The 23,486-nt window shown below is 42.6% G+C and overlaps 1 protein-coding gene across 1 annotated transcript in view; it reads right to left on the bottom strand.

Moving 5' to 3' along the window:
- Positions 1-23,486, bottom strand: part of LOC147316851 (sushi domain-containing protein 1-like) — a 39,083-nt gene that overhangs the window by 2,618 nt on the left and 12,979 nt on the right. Inside the window, exons 2-10 of the mRNA XM_086313056.1 lie at positions 5,202-5,354; positions 4,076-4,255; positions 2,973-3,152; positions 2,676-2,855; positions 1,950-2,129; positions 1,686-1,865; positions 1,349-1,528; positions 1,016-1,195; positions 617-781 (exon numbers count right to left, since the gene is read on the bottom strand). Of these exons, the coding sequence (XP_086169182.1) occupies positions 617-781; positions 1,016-1,195; positions 1,349-1,528; positions 1,686-1,865; positions 1,950-2,129; positions 2,676-2,855; positions 2,973-3,152; positions 4,076-4,255; positions 5,202-5,354 (1,578 nt within the window). The remainder of the gene's footprint in view (positions 1-616; positions 782-1,015; positions 1,196-1,348; positions 1,529-1,685; positions 1,866-1,949; positions 2,130-2,675; positions 2,856-2,972; positions 3,153-4,075; positions 4,256-5,201; positions 5,355-23,486) is intronic.

Here is a 23,486-nt window from a genome sequence, read left to right as displayed (position 1 = left end):
CTTTGGAACATGAGCAGTTCCTTTCATTCTCTTCCCTTCTTTTCTCTTGCCATCATTATGGTACAATTTAATCTCTTTCTTGCATCAAAAGAATCTTTGCCAGAACCGATCAACCTCTAGTTTGTTTTTTCAGACAAGGACTAATCTGGCCTTCTTGTTCTTGAGTGTAACCAGTGGTTTGCACCTTGTTGTAAACACACTATATTTCCATCCATGAAAGAATTTCTTGGTTGCAGACTTTAACAATCATTCACCTACCTCATCAAGAATGTTCTTATGTTGGCTAGATGTAATGAAAATTATGCAGTCAGCCACTTTAGTTGTCTTCTGCAGTCTTTCAGGCCTTTTGGCCAGCACAGTCCTTTCTTTTAAGAATACTGAGTATTCTGAAGGCCAGTAATCTGTTTTACCAATACCGGTTGTTGATCTGGGTATTATGAAAGGTTTTCCTTTTTGGGGGCTTTTCAGCCTTGTTAACTTGCATCAGAATCTCTTTGGGCCATAATGAAAGATGCACTGAAAAGCTACTAAATACAAGTTAAACAATTGGAATCTCCTCCAGATGACTGTAATGAAACAATGAGAACTGTGGCTTTAACTGTATGCTGACACTTACCTATGCATCTCAGAGTAGCTTTCTGCCACTCCCCGGAGCTCCCGCACACAGAGACATTGCTTCCCCTCCAGCTGTGATATCCTGCCACGCAGCGGTGGATCACAACACTTCTATTATGCCACACGACCTCTGAGTTGGCAAGAAAAGGAGCTGGGCCACATTTAGCTGGAAAATAGCAAGAGTGAATTGTTTAATGACTCAGAAATAGTGCTATTCATTGTTTTTTCAGCATGCACCTAAAGGAAACCAAAATCCTAGAAATAAAGAAAAATATTAAGACCCACAGAGCATGCAGGGACAAACAAATTAATAAGCATGCAAACACATAAACAGCATGCTAATAATCAGAAATAATCATGCTCCCACTGCTGAACAGATACAGAGAGATCGTTACTCTACCTTTGCACTTTATAGATACTTCCCCCCACTCTCCTGATAGTGAACATGTTGACATATTATTCCCACTCTCCTGGTAAAATCCTTCCATACACTCATACAGCACAGTGCTGCCCGGTGTGCTGTTGTGGCCCCACAGGAGGTTAGCGTGGGGGAGGGCTACTGGGGGACCACAGCTTATTTCTGTCTGACACACAGACATGAATGAGCACAGACTGTGGGCTATAAAGAAATGCAACAAGACAGACACACTGTCCAATCCTCCATCAAACATGCCTTTTTTCCATAACAACGACAACAACAGCCCCTGAACATGCATTACGTAATAATCTGCACCTTCACACCACAGATCAATATCCTCCCATAGTCCGTTTTCTCCACATACTGAGTAGTTTCTCAGGCTCCTGGTGTAATATCCCTCTGCACACTGGTAATAAACCACACTACCAATGCGTGATGTGCCATCCCATAACATTTTAGCATTGGGTTTTAAAACAGGCTCCCAACAGTTGATTTCTACAACAAAAAGAAAGCTGGTCATTGTGGGTGATAATAGCTAGATGTATGTTGTCAGCAATGCTTCAATGAGTTTTGAATTGTGTATGGTTAAACTGCACAGGGGTTTAAAATGACTTTACAGTAATTAACACACAAGTTTATAGCTAAATGTCACCTTGACAAAGGATCGGTGCTCCATCCCATTTTCCACTGGCACTACAAACAGATACATTCCCTGTTCCAGCACTGAGATATCCAGGTTTACACTGATAAATAACCTTTGAGCCCACAGTGGAAATTTTATCCCAGTGCATGACTGAATTAGGGATGAGTGGGGGCTTGCCACAGTCAACTTCTACAGATGAAAAAAAATCTATCATTTAACAGAAGAAAATAAACAGTTATTTGTGTCTCGAGAGCGCCAGAAGAAAGATGTTACCTTTGCATGAGATATCTGGTTTTGTCCAGTAACCATTAATTGTGCACACTGAAACATTGTTTCCGTCACTGTGATAAAATTCTTTTTTACAGTAGTAAATTACAGTGCTTCCTGGGGTGGAGCTACCTTTCCACACTTGTCCAGTGTGAGGCAGATTTGGAGGATTCCCACATAATATCTCTATGACGGGAAATGATACACAAGGGGAGTTATGGAGGATTATAAAAACAACTGAAAGCACAAGACATTTTAATTTACTTCACAATAAGATATTGAACAATATAGTTTAGTTTGTCATAGCAAGAGAAACAGGTATAATCAAAGGGGACCGACCGGGTCTTAAAATCAAGTGACTTTTTAAAATTGACAATTTAGAATAGAATTCAACTTTATTGTCATTGCACATGCACAGGTACAGGGCAACGAAATGCAGTTACTGAGTGCCACCTTTAAAAAATCTCTTTAATCTTGAATTATCTCATTAAATCTCTACATTAAACCTTTATTTATTTATTTGTTTTTTTTCAAAAGTCCTTATGATGTTTTCCCGTCTTCCTCCTCTTAGCCTGGTTGAAAGAGGGTTTTTCTTTCCCACTGTCACCAAGTGGTTAATATAAAGTGCCTTGAGGTGACAGTTGTTTTTTCGGCGCTATATAAAATTGAATTGAATTTAATAATTTAATGCTGTTTTTTTTTTCATTAGAAAACAATCCATTGTTTGATTACCTTGGCATGACAAAGTTGGGGATGTCCACTGACCATTTTCCTGACAGGTGGATACATTATTTCCTCCTTTGTTATAAAAGCCGTCTTTACAGAAATAGAGCACAGTGCTGCCAGGGGTGGAGTTATAACTCCACACCTGCCCAGTGAATTCAATTACAGGAGGATTTCCACACAAGATCTCTACAAGGAACGACAATCACCACAACAACGTAACACAAAGGATTCAGATTAATTCGGTCAGTCAATCATTTTCGATTAGAAATAGTCCTCATCAGCATGAAAGTACAGTGACAGTACCTCGGCAGAGCACAGATGGACCCGCCCACTGTCCAGCTGCAGTGCAGATGGAGACATTTCCCTTTCCAACATTATGATATCCAGAGTTACACTGATAAACCACCTCAGTGCCCATCCTTGTGCTTTTATTCCACAGCAAGCGTGAGTGAGGGACGGCAGGTGGAGAACCACAGTCAACCTCTGGGAGCCAAAGTAGTGACATGCTGCGTGAAAATGTTTTCACCTGAAAATCTCCAACAACTCAAACTGATCCATTTCATAAACAATCCTGTCACTGGCTAAAACTCTCTGGATGTTGGAAAAAACATGCAAATATTATTATTATTATTATTAAGCAAGTTTTTACATTAGTAAAAATAATGCATTAATACTCTTAACAAGTATTAGAGTAACTTGTTTCAGCAAAAAAAACCTAAACTAAACATTTTTTAGGTTTATAAGCATATTAGGAAGAAAATCAGCATTAATACACTCTCCAATGTGACACATGACTTTAAGGTTTTAGTCATTTCTGTTTATGGAATTTAACAAAACTTTCAGCACCAGGGGGCAGCATTTCACCAGTGGATGTGTTCAGATATTTTCTGATATGTGCTGCTGTTTCTAATCTCTCGATTTCCTCATCAGGCTTTGCTTTTGTGTCCCTTGAATGACTAGCCTGGAAAATAAAGGTTACATTCAAATGTATCTTGTGGTACCAATTGGTATCACGTGCGGCTCTCGTTCAGCTTCAGTTCATATCTCGCACATTTCATAGATGCTGTGGAAATAAAATTATTGCGCTTGTTTCTTCACATCTGTAAAAAGTCATTGTTAATTCTGAGAGGGTTAACATATTTTTAAACAGACAAATGTACAATAAGGACCTTTAATGATGTATTTTTAAATGGGTACCTCATCAAAAGTGACCCAAACAAAAGAGTAATGAGCTTAATGATCCTGAAATCCTCTGAATAAGTAAAAATTTGGCAGATAATCACCTTGAGATTCACAGTGTTGTCTCCAGTGTTAGCATGAAAATATCAGTGAATGCATTTTAAAACACATAATGTTAAGCAGAGCCGAACATCACAACAGCTACAAGCACCAAAGAGTTTCATTACCTTCACAGACCATGTCAGGTTTGCTCCACAGACCCTCAGCACCACACACAGAGCTGTTGTCTCCCCTCCTCCACACAAAGCCTTCATCGCAGATGAATGTGGCCACGCTGCTGTACGTAGTTCCTGTGACTGGCACTAGCACCGTGTCCTCCAGTAGTGCAGGTGGGCCACAGTTAACAACTGAGCAGGACAGGATTATACACAACTTAGGTTTACATCCAGCTTTTCTTTACAGCAACTGGTTGCATGGATTTAATTCAAGATTGACTGTCATTGTCTAAGGAGCTTGGTAAGAAAAGCGTCTGGACTTCTTTAAGTGTCCTGACGATGTTTCATCTCTCATCTGAGAGGCTTCTTCAGGCATCTTACCTCACAACACCTACAACATTTCCAAACACCTTGGGCCAGCAACTTCATAAACGCATGGCACAACATAGAGCAACCTCGACAGGTCAAGACTCAGCTGTACGTTTGCATCTAAAGGTCAGAGGTCACTTTTTCGAGGATGTCAGTGTTCACATTTTGGACAGAGAAGACAGATGGTTTGAAAGAGGAGTGAAAGAAGCCATCTATGTCCACTGTGAACAACCATCTTTGAACAGAGGGCGGGGCTTACAACACCAACTGTCTGCCATCTATAATCCAGTTGTGAGATCCCTTCTCAGACGACTTAACGCCCACTCACATCCTGGGTCATTTGTTCTCAATAAATCACATGACAGGGTGGGGTTAGGTTTCACAATGGGTTCACTGGAAACCTTGGCTGATTGTGACCCACACCCATTTTCACACCTTGGCTTGTGTGATTAGGGGCCCTGGGCCCTCTTTGGGACACTCCCAAAAGGGCTTAAAAATCTGGGAGTCTCCACCAATTGCTCTTAGAACTGAAGAAGCTTCTTGGATGAGATGAAATGTCTTCAAGAAACTTAAAGAAGTCCAGACACTTTTCTGTCCAAGCACCTTAGACTACCATGGCCTGGATGACTGAGAACCTTCACATTGGCCTTCATTATAATAGTAACCAGAGAGTAGTGTGGCAGAGCCAAACCGAGAGCCATATATTTTTGACATTACACCAGAACTCTAGATGAGTGACAAAATGTCCTATAAATACATATGAGCGCACCTTTGCAGGAAGCTTTGTCTCTCAGTGGGTTAAAGGGTTCTACTCCATTGTGGATTTTGTATCCAACCTGGCAGCTGCAGTCAAAGCTGCCCTCAAGATTCCTGCATTGAGCTCCCTCTCCACACTGCCCTGTGATCCCGCACTCATCAATGTCTGCACAGCCAAAGAGAGATGATGAACATGTGGCTTAAAATTTGCTCATTAGGGCCCGAGCACCGAGAGTGCGAAGGCCCTATTGTATCTGCTCCGTTTCTTATTAGGGCCCGAGCACTGAGAGTGCGAAGGCCCTATTGTATCTGCTCCGTTTCTTATTATTATTATTATTATTATTATTATTATTATTATTATTAGGGCCCGAGCACCGAGAGTGCGAAGGCCCTATTGTATCTGCTCCGTTTCTTATTATTATTATTATTATTATTATTAGGGCCCGAGCACTGACAGTGCGAAGGCCCTATTGTAATTGCTCTGTTTATTATTAGGGCCCGAGCACCGAGAGTGCGAAGGCCCTATTGTATCTGCTCCGTTTCTTATTATTATTATTATTATTATTATTATTATTATTATTATTATTATTATTATTCAGGCAAAACAAGGGCCTTTTTGAGGGCCTAAACATGCTCAAAAACTCATGAAATTTTGCACACATGCCAGGTCTGGTGAAAAATTTTGTATTTTAATGGTTTTACATATGAGCACTGGGAAATGGCTCTACAGCGCCACCTATGCCTTGTTAAATGCAGCCCTACGACCACATCGTTTGAGCTACATGTATGAAATTTGGCACACATGTGTATCATGCCAAGACGAACAAAAAAGTCTGTGGGCCCATTGACGCAAACCCAACAGGAAGTCCGCCATTTGGAAGAGAAGGTGACATTTTGGCTCTAATTTTGCCATTTCCATGCCTCGAACTTTTGCGAACTCCTCCTTGGGGTTTGATTTCATAACCTTCATATTTGGTCAGTGTCAACTACACCCTTGTGCCATGTTAAATTGCGGAGCTTTTGAGTTTTCACAATACGGTGAGGCCGTGGCGCCATGGCGAATTTCGATGACTCGCCATGAAAATCTTATTGCCTCTCATTTTGTCATACATTTTCTGACCTTGACCAAAGTGAACACATATGATAAGGCTCCACCCCTGAACATATTTCAACTGCCATATTTGACACCAGGGACAGCGCCACCTAGTGGGAACAGGAAATGTCATCTTTTACACTTTGGGGTACAGTATTGTGATGGGTGACATCTGCAGCCTCAAATTTCTCCAGGAAAGCCTTAAGGAGTTGGTCTTGGGTTACAGTGAAAACTGTGACTTTTCACGAAAGGGTGTGACCCCAGCAGCATGGCGAACTTTGATGTCACGCCATGAAGAAACAACTTAGTATAACTCAATGAAATCCAGTCTGATCAGTACCAGACTTTACAGGCATGATGTCAGACCCGCCCTGAACAGATTGATATGCCCATTGTCGGAAATACGGACAGCGCCACCTAGTGGCAACAGGAAATGTCATGGCTTTAACTTTGTTGTACTGATTTTCACAGGTTCATCGTGGCCACCTCAAAAGCGGTGAATATCACCATCAGTCCCTCGTGATGCTTCAGTGCAAAAATTGTGACTTTAAACTGAACGGCGCACCCTGGTGGCAACGCGGTTCATCATGAAAGATGAAGTGGCTTTTGAGGGGCTTGGAAAGTTTATAGAGGCTTGAAATTTGGCACACACCTCCAAATGGATGAAGGCATTGTTGTTATGTAACCATTTTCCTTGAATAGCGCAAAATGGCTCCACAGCGCCCCCTACAATATTTCAAAACATCAGCCCCAGCTCTATGTTTCATCTATGAGTCTGACACTTGGTAAGCTTGTGTAAGATATCAAGATGTACAAAAAAGTCTCTTGGAGCAATATCCCAAATCCAACAGGAAGTCAGCCATTTTAAAATTAATGTGTAATTTTGATGACATTTTCCCCCCTTTTCAGGCCTCATACTTTGACGAACTCCTCCAAGGGATTTCATCATATTGAAGCATTCTTCAGTGTGTAGAATCTAAAGACCTTTGTGATGTTAAATTGCGAAGCTTTTTCCGTTCAGGGAAACGGGGTGGTCATGGCGGCACGTAGAGTTTCAATCACTCGCAAAAAGCAGTAATCTGCTGTCACTAAAAAACACAATGTCCAATCTCTCCCAAAGGTCGCAGGTGTGATGAGACTCAAGCTTGGAAATGTTTGTTATGCTATTTGTCAATAATGGTTAGAGCGCCACCTAGTGGGACGACTATAATCCTGGTTGAATAAGATGAAATGTTAGCTGGTGATTAAAAGCATGAAATCCATCAATGTGACATCACATCGGACGTGCCGGTTTGAGGTGTTGGCAGTGGCTCGACGTGCCGGGGGTGCGAGGGCCCTCATAACGCTGCTTGCAGCTTTAATTATTAGGGCCCGAGCACTGATAGTGCGAAGGCCCTATTGTATCTGCTCCGTTTCTTATTATTATTATTATTATTATTATTATTATTATTATTATTATTATTATTATTATTCAGGCGAAACAAGGGCCTTTTTGAGGGCCTAAACATGCTCAAAAACTCATGAAATTTTGCACACATGCCAGGTCTGGTGAAAAATTTTGTATTTTAATGGTTTTACATATGAGCACTGGGAAATGGCTCTACAGCGCCACCTATGCCTTGTTAAATGCAGCCCTACGACCACATCGTTTGAGCTACATGTATGAAATTTGGCACACATGTGTATCATGCCAAGACGAACAAAAAAGTCTGTGGGCCCATTGACGCAAACCCAACAGGAAGTCCGCCATTTGGAAGAGAAGGTGACATTTTGGCTCTAATTTTGCCATTTCCATGCCTCGAACTTTTGCGAACTCCTCCTTGGGGTTTGATTTCATAACCTTCATATTTGGTCAGTGTCAACTACACCCTTGTGCCATGTTAAATTGCGGAGCTTTTGAGTTTTCACAATACTATGAGGCCGTGGCGCCATGGCGAATTTCGATGACTCGCCATGAAAATCTTATTGCCTCTCATTTTGTCATACATTTTCTGACCTTGACCAAAGTGAACACATATGATAAGGCTCCACCCCTGAACATATTTCAACTGCCATATTTGACACCAGGTACAGCGCCACCTAGTGGGAACAGGAAATGTCATGTTTTACACTTTGGGGTACAGTATTGTGATGGGTGACATCTGCAGCCTCAAATTTCTCCAGGAAAGCCTTAAGGAGTTGGTCTTGGGTTACAGTGAAAACTGTGACTTTTCACGAAAGGGTGTGACCCCAGCAGCATGGCGAACTTTGATGTCACGCCATGAAGAAACAAATTAGTATAACTCAATGAAATCCAGTCTGATCAGTACCAGACTTTACAGGCATGATGTCAGACCCGCCCTGAACAGATTGATGTGCCCATTGTCCGAAATACGGACAGCGCCACCTAGTGGCAACAGGAAATGTCATGGCTTTAATTTTGTTGTACTGATTTTCACAGGTTCATCGTGGCCACCTCAAAAGCGGTGAATATCAACATCAGTCCCTCGTGATGCTTCAGTGCAAAAATTGTGACTTTAAACTGAACGGCGCACCCTGGTGGTAACGCGGTTCACCATGAAAGATGAAGTGGCTTTTGAGGGGCTTGGAAAGTTTATAGAGGCTTGAAATTTGGCACACACCTCCAAATGGATGAACGCTTTGTTGGCATGTGATCATTTTCATTGAATAGCGCGAAATGGCTCCACAGCGCCCCCTACAATATTTCAAAACATCAGCCCCTGCTCTGTGTTTCATCTATGAGTCTGACACTTGGTAAGCTTGTGTAAGATATCAAGATGTACAAAAAAGTCTCTTGGAGCAATATCCCAAATCCAACAGGAAGTCAGCCATTTTAAAATTAATGTGCAATTTTGGCGACATTTTCCCCTCTTTTCAGGCTTCATACTTTGACGAACTCCTCCAAGGGATTTCATCATATTGAACCATTCTCCAGTGTGTGGAATCTAAAGACCTTTGTGATGTTAAATTGCGAAGCTTTTTACGTTCAGGGAAACGGGGTGGTCATGGCGGCACGTGGAGTTTCAATCACTGGCCAAAAAGCAGTAATATGCTGTCACTCAAAGACACAAAGTCCAATCTCTCCCAAAGGTCGCAGGCGTGATGAGACTCGAGCTCGGAAATGTTTGTTATGCCATTTGTCGGTAATAGTTAGAGCGCCACCTAGTGGAACGACTAACTAATCATAAATGAATGAGTTGAAATGTTAGCTGGTGGTTAAATGCATGAATTCCATCAATGTGACATCACATCGGACGTGCTGGTTTTAGGTGTTGGGCGTGGCTCGACGCGCCGGGGGTGCGAGGGCCCTCATAACGCTGCTTGCAGCTTTAATTATTATTATTATTATTCAGGCGAAACAAGGGCCTTTTTGAGGGCCTAAACATGCTCAAAAACTCATGAAATTTTGCACACATGCCAGGTCTGGTGAAAAATTTTGTATTTTAATGGTTTTACATATGAGCACTGGGAAATGGCTCTACAGCGCCACCTATGCCTTGTTAAATGCAGCCCTACGACCACATCGTTTGAGCTACATGTATGAAATTTGGCACACATGTGTATCATGCCAAGACGAACAAAAAAGTCTGTGGGCCCATTGACGCAAACCCAACAGGAAGTCCGCCATTTGGAAGAGAAGGTGACATTTTGGCTCTAATTTTGCCATTTCCATGCCTCGAACTTTTGCGAACTCCTCCTTGGGGTTTCATTTCATAACCTTCAAATTTGGACAGTGTCAACTACACCCTTGTGCCATGTTAAATTGCGGAGCTTTTGAGTTTTCACAATACTATGAGGCCGTGGCGCCATGGCGAATTTCGATGACTCGCCATGAAAATCTTATTGCCTCTCATTTTGTCATACATTTTCTGACCTTGACCAAAGTGAACACATATGATAAGGCTCCACCCCTGAACATATTTCAACTGCCATATTTGACCTCAAGGACAGCGCCACCTAGTGGGAACAGGAAATGTTATGTTTTACACTTTGGGGTACAGTATAGTGATGGGTGACATCTGCAGCCTCAAATTTCTCCAGAAAAGCCTTAAGGAGTTGGTCTTGGGTTACAGTGAAAACTGTGAGTTTTCGCGAAAGGGTGTGACCCCAGCAGCATGGCGAACTTTGATGTCACGCCATGAAGAAACAAATTAGTATAACTCAATGAAATCCAGTCTGATCAGTACCAGACTTTACAGGCATGATGTCAGACCCGCCCTGAACAGATTGATGTGCCCATTGTCGGAAATACGGACAGCGCCACCTAGTGGCAACAGGAAATGTCATGGCTTTAATTTTGTTGTACTGATTTTCACAGGTTCATCGTGGCCACCTCAAAAGCGGTGAATATCACCATCAGTCCTTGATGATGCTTTAGTGCAAACATTGTGACTTTAAACTGAACGGCGCACCCTGGTGGCAACGCTGTTCACCGTGAAAAATGAAGTGGCTTTTGAGGGGCTTGGAAAGTTTATAGAGGCTTGAAATTTGGCGCACACCTCCATTGTTCTTAAGGCTTTGTTGTTATGTGATCATTTTCATTGAATAGCGCAAAATGGCTCCACAGCGCCCCCTACAATATTTCAAAACATCAGCCCCAGCTCTGTTTTTTATCTATGAGTCTGAAACCTGGTAAGCTTATAGGAGATATCAAGATGTACAAAAAAGTCTCTTGGAGCAATATCCCAAATCTAACAGGAAGTCAGCCATTTTAAAATTAATGTGTAATTTTTGTGACATTTTCCCCTCTTTCCAGGCACCGTTCTTTGACGAACTCCTCCAAGGGATTTCATCATATTGAACCAATCTCCAGTGTGTGGAATCTAAAGACCTTTGTGATGTTAAATTGCGAAGCTTTTTACGTTCAGGGAAACGGGGTGGTCATGGCGGCATGTGGAGTTTCAGTCACTCGCCAAAAAGCAGTAATCTGCTGTCACTCAAAATCAAAATGTCCAATATGTCCCAAAGGTCGCAGGCGTGATGAGACTCGAGCTTGGAAATGTTTGTTATGCCATTTGTCAGTAATGGTTAGAGCGCCACCTAGTGGGACGACTATAATCATGATTGAATGAGATGAAATGTTAGCTGGTGGTTGAATGCATGAATTTCATCAATGTGACATCAGATCGGAGGTGCTGGTTGTAGGTGTTGGGCGTAGCTTGACGCGATGGGGTGCGAGGGCCCTCATAACGCTGCTTGCAGCTTTAATTATTAGGGCCCGAGCACCGAGAGTGCGAAGGCCCTATTGTATCTGCTCCGTTTCTTATTATTATTATTATTATTATTATTATTATTCAGGCGAAACAAGGGCCTTTTTGAGGGCCTAAACATGCTCAAAAACTCATGAAATTTTGCACACATGCCAGGTCTGGTGAAAAATTTTGTATTTTAATGGTTTTACATATGAGCACTGGGAAATGGCTCTAGAGCGCCACCTATGCCTTGTTAAATGCAGCCCTACGACCACATGGTTTGAGCTACATGTATGAAATTTGGCACACATGTGTATCATGCCAAGACGAACAAAAAAGTCTGTGGGCCCATTGACGCAAACCCAACAGGAAGTCCGCCATTTGGAAGAGAAGGTGACATTTTGGCTCTAATTTTGCCATTTCCATGCCTCGAACTTTTGCGAACTCCTCCTTGGGGTTTCATTTCATAACCTTCAAATTTGGACAGTGTCAACTACACCCTTGTGCCATGTTAAATTGCGGAGCTTTTGAGTTTTCACAATACTATGAGGCCGTGGCGCCATGGCGAATTTCGATGACTCGCCATGAAAATCTTATTGCCTCTCATTCTGTCATACATGTTCCGATCTGGACCAAAGAGCACACATATGATAAGGCTCCACCCCTGAACATATTTCAACTGCCATATTTGACATCAAGGACAGCGCCACCTAGTGGGAACAGGAAATGTCATGTTGTACACTTTGGGGTACAGTATTGTGATGGGTGACATCTGCAGCCTCAAATTTCTCCAGGAAAGCCTTAAGGAGTTGGTCTTGGGTTACAGTGAAAACTGTGACTTTTCACGAAAGGGTGTGACCCCAGCAGCATGGCGAACTTTGATGTCACGCCATGAAGAAACAAATTAGTATAACTCAATGAAATCCAGTCTGATCAGTACCAGACTTTACAGGCATGATGTCAGACCCGCCCTGAACAGATTGATATGCCCATTGTCGGAAATACGGACAGCGCCACCTAGTGGCAACAGGAAATGTCATGGCTTTAACTTTGTTGTACTGATTTTCACAGGTTGATCGTGGCCACCTCAAAAGCGGTGAATATCACCATCAGTCCTTCATGATGATTCAGTGCAAAAATTGTGACTTTAAACTGAACGGCGCACCCTGGTGGCAACGCGGTTCATCATGAAAGATGAAGTGGCTTTTGAGGGGCTTGGAAAGTCTATAGAGGCTTGAAATTTGGCACACACCTCCAATGTGACGAAGGCTTTGTTGTTATGTGATCATTTTCATTGAATATCCCAAAATGGCTCCACAGCGCCCCCTACAAAATTTCAAAACCACAGCCCCAGCTCTGTGTTTTATGTATGGATCTGAAACCTGGTAGGCTTATAGGAGATATCAAGATGTACAAAAAAGTCTCTTGGAGCAATATCCCAAATCCAACAGGAAGTCAGCCATTTTAAAATTAATGTGTAATTTTGATGACATTTTCCCCCCTTTTCAGGCCTCATACTTTGACGAACTCCTCCAAGGGATTTCATCATATTGAAGCATTCTTCAGTGTGTAGAATCTAAAGACCTTTGTGATGTTAAATTGCGAAGCTTTTTCCGTTCAGGGAAACGGGGTGGTCATGGCGGCACGTAGAGTTTCAATCACTCGCAAAAAGCAGTAATCTGCTGTCACTAAAAAACACAATGTCCAATCTCTCCCAAAGGTCGCAGGTGTGATGAGACTTGAGCTTGGAAATGTTTGTTATGCTATTTGTCAATAATGGTTAGAGCGCCACCTAGTGGCATGACTATAATCCTGGTTGAATAAGATGAAATGTTAGCTGGTGATTAAAAGCATGAAATCCATCAATGTGACATCACATCGGACGTGCCGGTTTGAGGTGTTTGCAGTGGCTCGACGTGCCGGGGGTGCGAGGGCCCTCATAACGCTGCTTGCAGCTTTAATTATTATTATTATTATTCCGGCAAATGAATTGGCCGTTTGAGGGCCTAAACATGCTCGAAAACTCATGAAATTTTGCACACGCGTCAGGTCTGGTGAAAATTTACGTATTTTAATGTTCTCAGACATGGCCAGGGAAAATTAGCTCAGTAGCGCCACCTAGAAAAATGAAAAACGCGAGCCCCCGGTATGGGTATGACCTACATGTTTGAAAGTCGGTACACCTATATAACGTTCAGAGTCGAACAAAAAAGTCTATTATGGCAATGTCCTAAACCCAACAGGAAGTCCGCCATTTTGGATTGAAGGTGAGATTTTGGCTATGATTTTACCGTTTCCATGCCTTGTACTTTAACGAACTCCTCCTTGGGATTTGGTCCTATAAACTTGAAATTTGGACAGTGTCAACTACACCCTTGTGCCATGTTAAATTGCGGAGCTTTTGAGTTTTCACAATACTATGAGGCCGTGACGCCATGGCGAATTTCGATGACTCGCCATGAAAATCTTATTGCCTCTCATTCTGTCATACATGTTCCGATCTGGACCAAACAGCACACATATGATAAGGCTCCACCCCTGAACATATTTCAACTGCCATATTTGACATCAAGGACAGCGCCACCTAGTGGGAACAGGAAATGTCATGTTTTACACTTTGGGGTACAGTATAGTGATGGGTGACATCTGCAGCCTCAAATTTCTCCAGGAAAGCCTTAAGGAGTTGGTCTTGGGTTACAGTGAAAACTGTGAGTTTTCGCGAAAGGGTGTGACCCCAGCAGCATGGCGAACTTTGATGTCACGCCATGAAGAAACAAATTAGTATAACTCAATGAAATCCAGTCTGATCAGTACCAGACTTTACAGGCATGATGTCAGACCCGCCCTGAACAGATTGATGTGCCCATTGTCGGAAATACGGACAGCGCCACCTAGTGGCAACAGGAAATGTCATGGCTTTAATTTTGTTGTACTGATTTTCACAGGTTCATCGTGGCCACCTCAAAAGCGGTGAATATCCCCATCAGTCCCTCGTGATGCTTCAGTGCAAAAATTGTGACTTTAAACTGAACGGCGCACCCTGGTGGCAACGCTGTTCAACATGAAAGATGAAGTGGCTTTTGAGGGTCTTGGCAAGTTTATAGAGGCTTGAAATTTGGCACACACCCCCAAATGGATGAAGGCTTTGTTGGCATGTGATCATTTTCCTTGAATAGCGCAAAATGGCTCCACAGCGCCCCCTACAATATTTCAAAACATCAGCCCCTGCTCTGTGTTTCATCTATGAGTCTGACACTTGGTAAGCTTGTGTAAGATATCAAGATGTACAAAAAAGTCTCTTGGAGCAATATTCCAAATCCAACAGGAAGTCAGCCATTTTAAAATTAATGTGTAATTTTGATGACATTTTCCCCCCTTTTCAGGCCTCATACTTTGACGAACTCCTCCAAGGGATTTCATCATATTGAAGCATTCTTCAGTGTGTAGAATCTAAAGACCTTTGTGATGTTAAATTGCGAAGCTTTTTCCGTTCAGGGAAACGGGGTGGTCATGGCGGCACGTAGAGTTTCAATCACTCGCAAAAAGCAGTAATCTGCTGTCACTAAAAAACACAATGTCCAATCTCTCCCAAAGGTCGCAGGTGTGATGAGACTCGAGCTTGGAAATGTTTGTTATGCTATTTGTCAATAATGGTTAGAGCGCCACCTAGTGGCATGACTATAATCCTGGTTGAATAAGATGAAATGTTAGCTGGTGATTAAAAGCATGAAATCCATCAATGTGACATCACATCGGACGTGCCGGTTTGAGGTGTTGGCAGTGGCTCGACGTGCCGGGGGTGCGAGGGCCCTCATAACGCTGCTTGCAGCTTTAATTAGGGCCCGAGCACTGACAGTGCGAAGGCCCTATTGTAATTGCTCTGTTTATTATTATTATTATTATTATTATTCCGGCAAATGAATCGGCCTTTTGAGGGCCTAAACATGCTCGAAAACTCATGAAATTTTGCACACGCGTCAGGTCTGGTGAAAATTTACGTATTTTAATGTTCTCAGACATGGCCAGGGAAAATTAGCTCAGTAGCGCCACCTAGAAAAATGAAAAACGCGAGCCCCCGGTATGGGTATGACCTACATGTTTGAAAGTCGGTACACCTATATAACGTTCAGAGTCGAACAAAAAAGTCTATTATGGCAATGTCCTAAACCCAACAGGAAGTCCGCCATTTTGGATTGAAGGTGACATTTTGGGTCTGATTTTACCGTTTCCATGCCTTGTACTTTAACGAACTCCTCCTTGGGATTTGGTCCTATAAACTTCAAATTTGGACAGTGTCAACTACACCCTTGTGCCATGTTAAATTGCGGAGCTTTTGAGTTTTCACAATACTATGAGGCCGTGGCGCCATGGCGAATTTCGATGACTCGCCATGAAAATCTTATTGCCTCTCATTCTGTCATACATGTTCCGATCTGGACCAAAGAGCACACATATGATAAGGCTCCACCCCTGAACATATTTCAACTGCCATATTTGACATCAAGGACAGCGCCACCTAGTGGGAACAGGAAATGTCATGTTTTACACTTTGGGGTACAGTATAGTGATGGGTGACATCTGCAGCCTCAAATTTCTCCAGGAAAGCCTTAAGGAGTTGGTCTTGGGTTACAGTGAAAACTGTGACTTTTCGCAAAAGGGTGTGACCCCAGCGGCGTGGCGAACTTTGATGTCACGCCATGAAGAAACAAATTAGTATAACTCAATGAAATCCAGTCTGATCAGTACCAGACTTTACAGGCATGATGTCAGACCCGCCCTGAACAGATTGATGTGCCCATTGTCGGAAATACGGACAGTGCCACCTAGTGGCAACAGGAAATGTCATGGCTTTAATTTTGTTGTACTGATTTTCACAGGTTCATCTTGGCCACCTCAAAAGCGGTGAATATAACCATCAGTCCCTCGTGATGCTTCAGTGCAAAAATTGTGACTTTAAACTGAACGGCGCACCCTGGTGGCAACGCGGTCCACCATGAAAGATGAAGTGGCTTTTGAGGGGCTTGCAAGTTTATAGAGGCTTGAAATTTGGCCCACACCTCCAAATGGATGAAGGCTTTGTTGTCATGTGATCATTTTCATTGAATAGCGCGAAATTGCTCCACAGCGCCCCCTACAAAATTTCAAAACAACAGCCCCTGCTCTGTGTTTCATCTATGAGTCTGAAACCTGGTAAGCTTATGGAAAATATCAAGATGTACAAAAAAGTCTCTTGGAGCAATATCCCAAATCCAACAGGAAGTCAGCCATTTTAAAATTAATGTGCAATTTTGGCGACATTTTCCCCTCTTTTCAGGCTTCATACTTTGACGAACTCCTCCAAGGGATTTCATCATATTGAACCATTCTCCAGTGTGTGGAATCTAAAGACCTTTGTGATGTTAAATTGCGACGCTTTTTACGTTCAAGGAAACGGGGTGGTCATGGCGGCATGTGGAGTTTCAATCACTGGCCAAAAAGCAGTAATATGCTGTCACTCAAAGACACAAAGTCCAATCTCTCCCAAAGGTCGCAGGCGTGATGAGACTCGAGCTCGGAAATGTTTGTTATGCCCTTTGTCTATAATGATTAGAGCGCCACCTAGTGGGACGACTATACTCATGGTTGAACCAAATGAAATGTTAGCTGGTGGTTAAATGCATGAATTCCATCAATGTGACATCAGATCGGAGGTGCTGGTTTTAGGTGTTGGGCGTGGCTCGACGCGCCGGGGGTGCGAGGGCCCTCATAACGCTGCTTGCAGCTTTAATTATTATTATTATTATTATTCACCCCAAACAAGGGCCTTTTTGAGGGCCTAAACATGCTCAAAAACTCATGAAATTTTGCACACATGCCAGGTCTGGTGAAAAATTTTGTATTTTAATGGTTTTACATATGAGCACTGCGAAATGGCTCTACAGCGCCACCTATGCCTTGTTAAATGCAGCCCTACGACCACATCGTTTGAGCTACATGTATGAAATTTGGCACACATGTGTATCATGCCAAGACGAACAAAAAAGTCTGTGGGCCCATTGACGCAAACCCAACAGGAAGTCCGCCATTTGGAAGAGAAGGTGACATTTTGGCTCTAATTTTGCCATTTCCATGCCTCGAACTTTTGCGAACTCCTCCTTGGGGTTTCATTTCATAACCTTCAAATTTGGTCAGTGTCAACTACACCCTTGTGCCATGTTAAATTGCGGAGCTTTTGAGTTTTCACAATACTATGAGGCCGTGGCGCCATGGCGAATTTCGATGACTCGCCATGAAAATCTTATTGCCTCTCATTTTGTCATACATCTTCTGACCTTGACCAAAGTGAACACATATGATAAGGCTCCACCCCTGAACATATTTCAACTGCCATATTTGACATCAAGGACAGCGCCACCTAGTGGGAACAGGAAATGTCATGTTTTACACTTTGGGGTACAGTATAGTGATGGGTGACATCTGCAGCCTCAAATTTCTCCAGGAAAGCCTTAAGGAGTTGGTCTTGGGTTACAGTGAAAACTGTGAGTTTTCGCGAAAGGGTGTGACCCCAGCAGCATGGCGAACTTTGATGTCACGCCATGAAGAAACAAATTAGTATAACTCAATGAAATCCAGTCTGATCAGTACCAGACTTTACAGGCATGATGTCAGATCCGCCCTGAACAGATTGATGTGCCCATTGTCGGAAATACGGACAGCGCCACCTAGTGGCAACAGGAAATGTCATGGCTTTCATTTTGTTGTACTGATTTTCACAGGTTCATCGTGGCCACCTCAAAAGCGGTGAATATCACCATCAGTCCCTCGTGATGCTTCAGTGCAAAAATTGTGACTTTAAACTGAACGGCGCACCCTGGTGGCAACGCTGTTCACCATGAAAGATGAAGTGGCTTTTGAGGGTCTTGGCAAGTGTATAGAGGCTTGAAATTTGGCACACACCTCCAATGTGACGAAGGCTTTGTTGTCATGTGATCATTTTCATTGAATATCCCAAAATGGCTCCACAGCGCCCCCTACAAAATTTCAAAACCACAGCCCCAGCTCTGTGTTTTATGTATGAATCTGAAACCTGGTAGGCTTATAGGAGATATCAAGATGTACAAAAAAGTCTCTTGGAGCAATATCCCAAATCCAACAGGAAGTCAGCCATTTTAAAATTAATGTGTAATTTTGGCGACATTTTCCCCTCTTTTCAGGCTTCATACTTTGACGAACTCCTCCAAGGGATTTCATCAGATTGGACCGATCTGAAGTTTGTGGAATCTAAAGACCTTTGTGATGTTGAATTGCGAAGCTTTTTATGTTCAGGGAAACGGGGTGGTCATGGCGGCACTTAGAGTTTCAATCACTCGCCAAAAAGCAGTAATCTGCTGTCACTCAAAAACACAATATCCAATCTCTCCCAAACGTCGCAGGTGTGATGAGACTCGAGCTCGGAAATGTTTGTTATGCCATTTGTCGGTAATAGTTAGAGCGCCACCTAGTGGGACGACTATAATCATGGTTCAATGAGATGAAATGTTAGCTGGTGGTTAAATGCATGAATTCCATCAATGTGACATCACATCGGACGTGCTGGTTTTAGGTGTTGGGCGTGGCTCGACACGCCAGGGTGCGAGGGCCCTCATAACGCTGCTTGCAGCTTTAATTATTATTATTATTAGGGCCCGAGCACCGAGAGTGCGAAGGCCCTATTGTATCTGCTCCGTTTCTTATTATTATTATTATTATTATTATTATTATTATTATTATTATTATTCAGGCGAAACAAGGGCCTTTTTGAGGGCCTAAACATGCTCAAAAACTCATGAAATTTTGCACACATGCCAGGTCTGGTGAAAAATTTTGTATTTTAATGGTTTTACATATGAGCACTGGGAAATGGCTCTAGAGCGCCACCTATGCCTTGTTAAATGCAGCCCTACGACCACATCGTTTGAGCTACATGTATGAAATTTGGCACACATATGTATCATGCCAAGACGAACAAAAAAGTCTGTGGGCCCATTGACGCAAACCCAACAGGAAGTCCGCCATTTGGAAGAGAAGGTGACATTTTGGCTCTAATTTTGCCATTTCCATGCCTCGAACTTTTGCGAACTCCTCCTTGGGGTTTGATTTCATAACCTTCATATTTGGTCAGTGTCAACTACACCCTTGTGCCATGTTAAATTGCGGAGCTTTTGAGTTTTCACAATACTATGAGGCCGTGGCGCTATGGCGAATTTCGATGACTCGCCATGAAAATCTTATTGCCTCTCATTTTGTCATACATTTTCTGACCTTGACCAAAGTGAACACATATGATAAGGCTCCACCCCTGAACATATTTCAACTGCCATATTTGACACCAGGTACAGCGCCACCTAGTGGGAACAGGAAATGTCATGTTTTACACTTTGGGGTACAGTATTGTGATGGGTGACATCTGCAGCCTCAAATTTCTCCAGGAAAGCCTTAAGGAGTTGGTCTTGGGTTACAGTGAAAACTGTGACTTTTCACGAAAGGGTGTGACCCCAGCAGCATGGCGAACTTTGATGTCACGCCATGAAGAAACAAATTAGTATAACTCAATGAAATCCAGTCTGATCAGTACCAGACTTTACAGGCATGATGTCAGACCCGCCCTGAACAGATTGATATGCCCATTGTCGGAAATACGGACAGCGCCACCTAGTGGCAACAGGAAATGTCATGGCTTTAACTTTGTTGTACTGATTTTCACAGGTTCATCGTGGCCACCTCAAAAGCAGTGAATATCACCATCAGTCCCTCGTGATGCTTCAGTGCAAAAATTGTGACTTTAAACTGAACGGCGCACCCTGGTGGCAACGCGGTTCATCATGAAAGATGAAGTGGCTTTTGAGGGGCTTGGAAAGTTTATAGAGGCTTGAAATTTGGCACACACCTCCAAATGGATGAAGGCATTGTTGTTATGTAACCATTTTCCTTGAATAGCGCAAAATGGCTCCACAGCGCCCCCTACAATATTTCAAAACATCAGCCCCTGCTCTGTGTTTCATCTATGAGTCTGACACTTGGTAAGCTTGTGTAAGATATCAAGATGTACAAAAAAGTCTCTTGGAGCAATATCCCAAATCCAACAGGAAGTCAGCCATTTTAAAATTAATGTGTAATTTTGGCGACATTTTCCCCTCTTTTCAGGCTTCATACTTTGACGAACTCCTCCAAGGGATTTCATCATATTGAAGCATTCTTCAGTGTGTAGAATCTAAAGACCTTTGTGATGTTAAATTGCGAAGCTTTTTCCGTTCAGGGAAACGGGGTGGTTATGGCGGCACGTAGAGTTTCAATCACTCGCAAAAAGCAGTAATCTGCTGTCACTAAAAAACACAATGTCCAATCTCTCCCAAAGGTCGCAGGTGTAATGAGACTCGAGCTTGGAAATGTTTGTTATGCTATTTGTCAATAATGGTTAGAGCGCCACCTAGTGGCATGACTATAATCCTGGTTGAATAAGATGAAATGTTAGCTGGTGATTAAAAGCATGAAATCCATCAATGTGACATCACATCGGACGTGCCGGTTTGAGGTGTTGGCAGTGGCTCGACGTGCCGGGGGTGCGAGGGCCCTCATAACGCTGCTTGCAGCTTTAATTATTATTATTATTATTATTCAGGCAAAACAAGGGCTTTTTTGAGGGCCTAAACATGCTCAAAAACTCATGAAATTTTGCACACATGCCAGGTCTGGTGAAAAATTTTGTATTTTAATGGTTTTACTTATGAGCACTGGGAAATGGCTCTACAGCGCCACCTATGCCTTGTTAAATGCAGCCCTACGACCACATCGTTTGAGCTACATGTATGAAATTTGGCACACATGTGTATCATGCCAAGACGAACAAAAAAGTCTGTGGGCCCATTGACGCAAACCCAACAGGAAGTCCGCCATTTGGAAGAGAAGGTGACATTTTGGCTCTAATTTTGCCATTTCCATGCCTCGAACTTTTGCGAACTCCTCCTTGGGGTTTCATTTCATAACCTTCAAATTTGGACAGTGTCAACTACACCCTTGTGCCATGTTAAATTGCGGAGCTTTTGAGTTTTCACAATACTATGAGGCCGTGGCGCCATGGCGAATTTCGATGACTCGCCATGAAAATCTTATTGCCTCTCATTTTGTCATACATTTTCTGACCTTGACCAAAGTGAACACATATGATAAGGCTCCACCCCTGAACATATTTCAACTGCCATATTTCACATCAAGGACAGCGCCACCTAGTGGGAACAGGAAATGTCATGTTTTACACTTTGGGGTACAGTATTGTGATGGGTGACATCTGCAGCCTCAAATTTCTCCAGGAAAGCCTTAAGGAGTTGGTCTTGGGTTACAGTGAAAACTGTGACTTTTCACAAAAGGGTGTGACCCCAGCAGCATGGCGAACTTTGATGTCACGCCATGAAGAAACAAATTAGTATAACTCAATGAAATCCAGTCTGATCAGTACCAGACTTTACAGGCATGATGTCAGACCCGCCCTGAACAGATTGATGTGCCCATTGTCAGGAATATGAAGAGCGCCACCTAGTGGGAACAGGAAATGTCATGTCTTACACTTTGTTGTACTGATTTTCACAGGTTCATCGTGCCCACCTCAAAAGCGGTGAATATCAACATCAGTCCCTCGTGATGCTTCAGTGCAAAAATTGTGACTTTAAACTGAATGGCGCACCCTGGTGGCAACGCGGTTCACCATGAAAGATGAAGTGGCTTTTGAGGGGCTTGGAAAGTTTATAGAGGCCTTAAATTTAGCACACTCCTCCAAATGGATGAAGGCTTTGTTGGCATGTGATCATTTTCATTGAATAGCGCGAAATGGCTCCACAGCGCCCCCTACAAAATTTCAAAACCACAGCCCCAGCTCTGTGTTTTATGTATGAGTCTGAAACCTGGTAAGCTTATGGGGGATCCCAAGATGTACAAAAAAGTCTTTTGGAGCAATATCCCAAATCCAACAGGAAGTCAGCCATTTTAAAATTAATGTGTAATTTTGGCGACATTTTCCCCTCTTTTCAGGCTTCATACTTTGACGAACTCCTCCAAGGGATTTCATCAGATTGGACCGATCTGAAGTTTGTGGAATCTAAAGACCTTTGTGATGTTAAATTGCGAAGCTTTTTACATTCAGGGAAACGGGGTGGTCATGGCGGCACGTAGAGTTTCAATCACTCGCCAAAAAGCAGTAATCTGCTGTCACTCAAAAACACAATGTCCAATCTCTCCCAAACATCGCAGGCATGAGTCGAGAGTCAAGCTCAGAAATTTTTGATATGCCATTTATCAGTAATGTTAGAGCGCCACCTAGTGGGACAAAAATAATGATTGTTGAATGAGATTAAATGTTAGCTAGTTGTTTCGCCATGGTGCCACAGTGAGTTTTGATATATTGCCATAAAAATTATCTGTTTTCCTATTTTATTCATGTTTTATGGTCAGTGTCATGGATCAATGCAAACATTTTTGCATGTTTTTGACTTTAAAATGTGATTCTTGCAGCATTCTGTTTCACATTTTAGGCCTTGTAATTTCCCTCATGTAACATCCTAACACATATACAAAATTGTGTTAGAAATGTGCCCTCAACCAGAATTTAGTGTTCCATTTGGAATTTTTTTGGTCATTATGACACATTTTTGCAATTTCCAGATTGTATACTTTTATACTCATTGTAGAGGTCTGCGAGTCACATGGAGTTCCTTTCCCTTTCAGCTGTGGCTTCTACAAGAATTGGGTGAAAAACATAAAAAGAAATAAAAAACAAATTAATTAATAGCCTTGAAACATAATATAATCTGTGCCACAGGTTCAATGTGGTAGAGAAGACAAGGACAACCTCTCTTTGTGTGGTGTTTGCACATTAGTGAGTGAGAGTTTGAAGTTAAAGTTTACAGAGAGTGACAAAAAGAAAAGTTACTGTAGAGTTTCTCAAGAGCCCGTTTTGGGTGAAATATTAGTGTTCAGCTGTATATTGTGTTCACTGCCTCCACAG

This window comes from Aulonocara sp. 'chitande type north' Nkhata Bay, linkage group LG12 (genome assembly GCF_057382095.1).
Source record: "Aulonocara sp. 'chitande type north' Nkhata Bay isolate Kocher_YH1m ecotype deep benthic linkage group LG12, A_spYH_male_GT1.1, whole genome shotgun sequence".
NCBI lineage: Eukaryota > Metazoa > Chordata > Actinopteri > Cichliformes > Cichlidae > Aulonocara > Aulonocara sp. 'chitande type north' Nkhata Bay.
The sequence above is the reverse complement of the archived record's forward strand: the minus strand, read 5'-3'. Positions and strand labels throughout refer to the sequence as shown.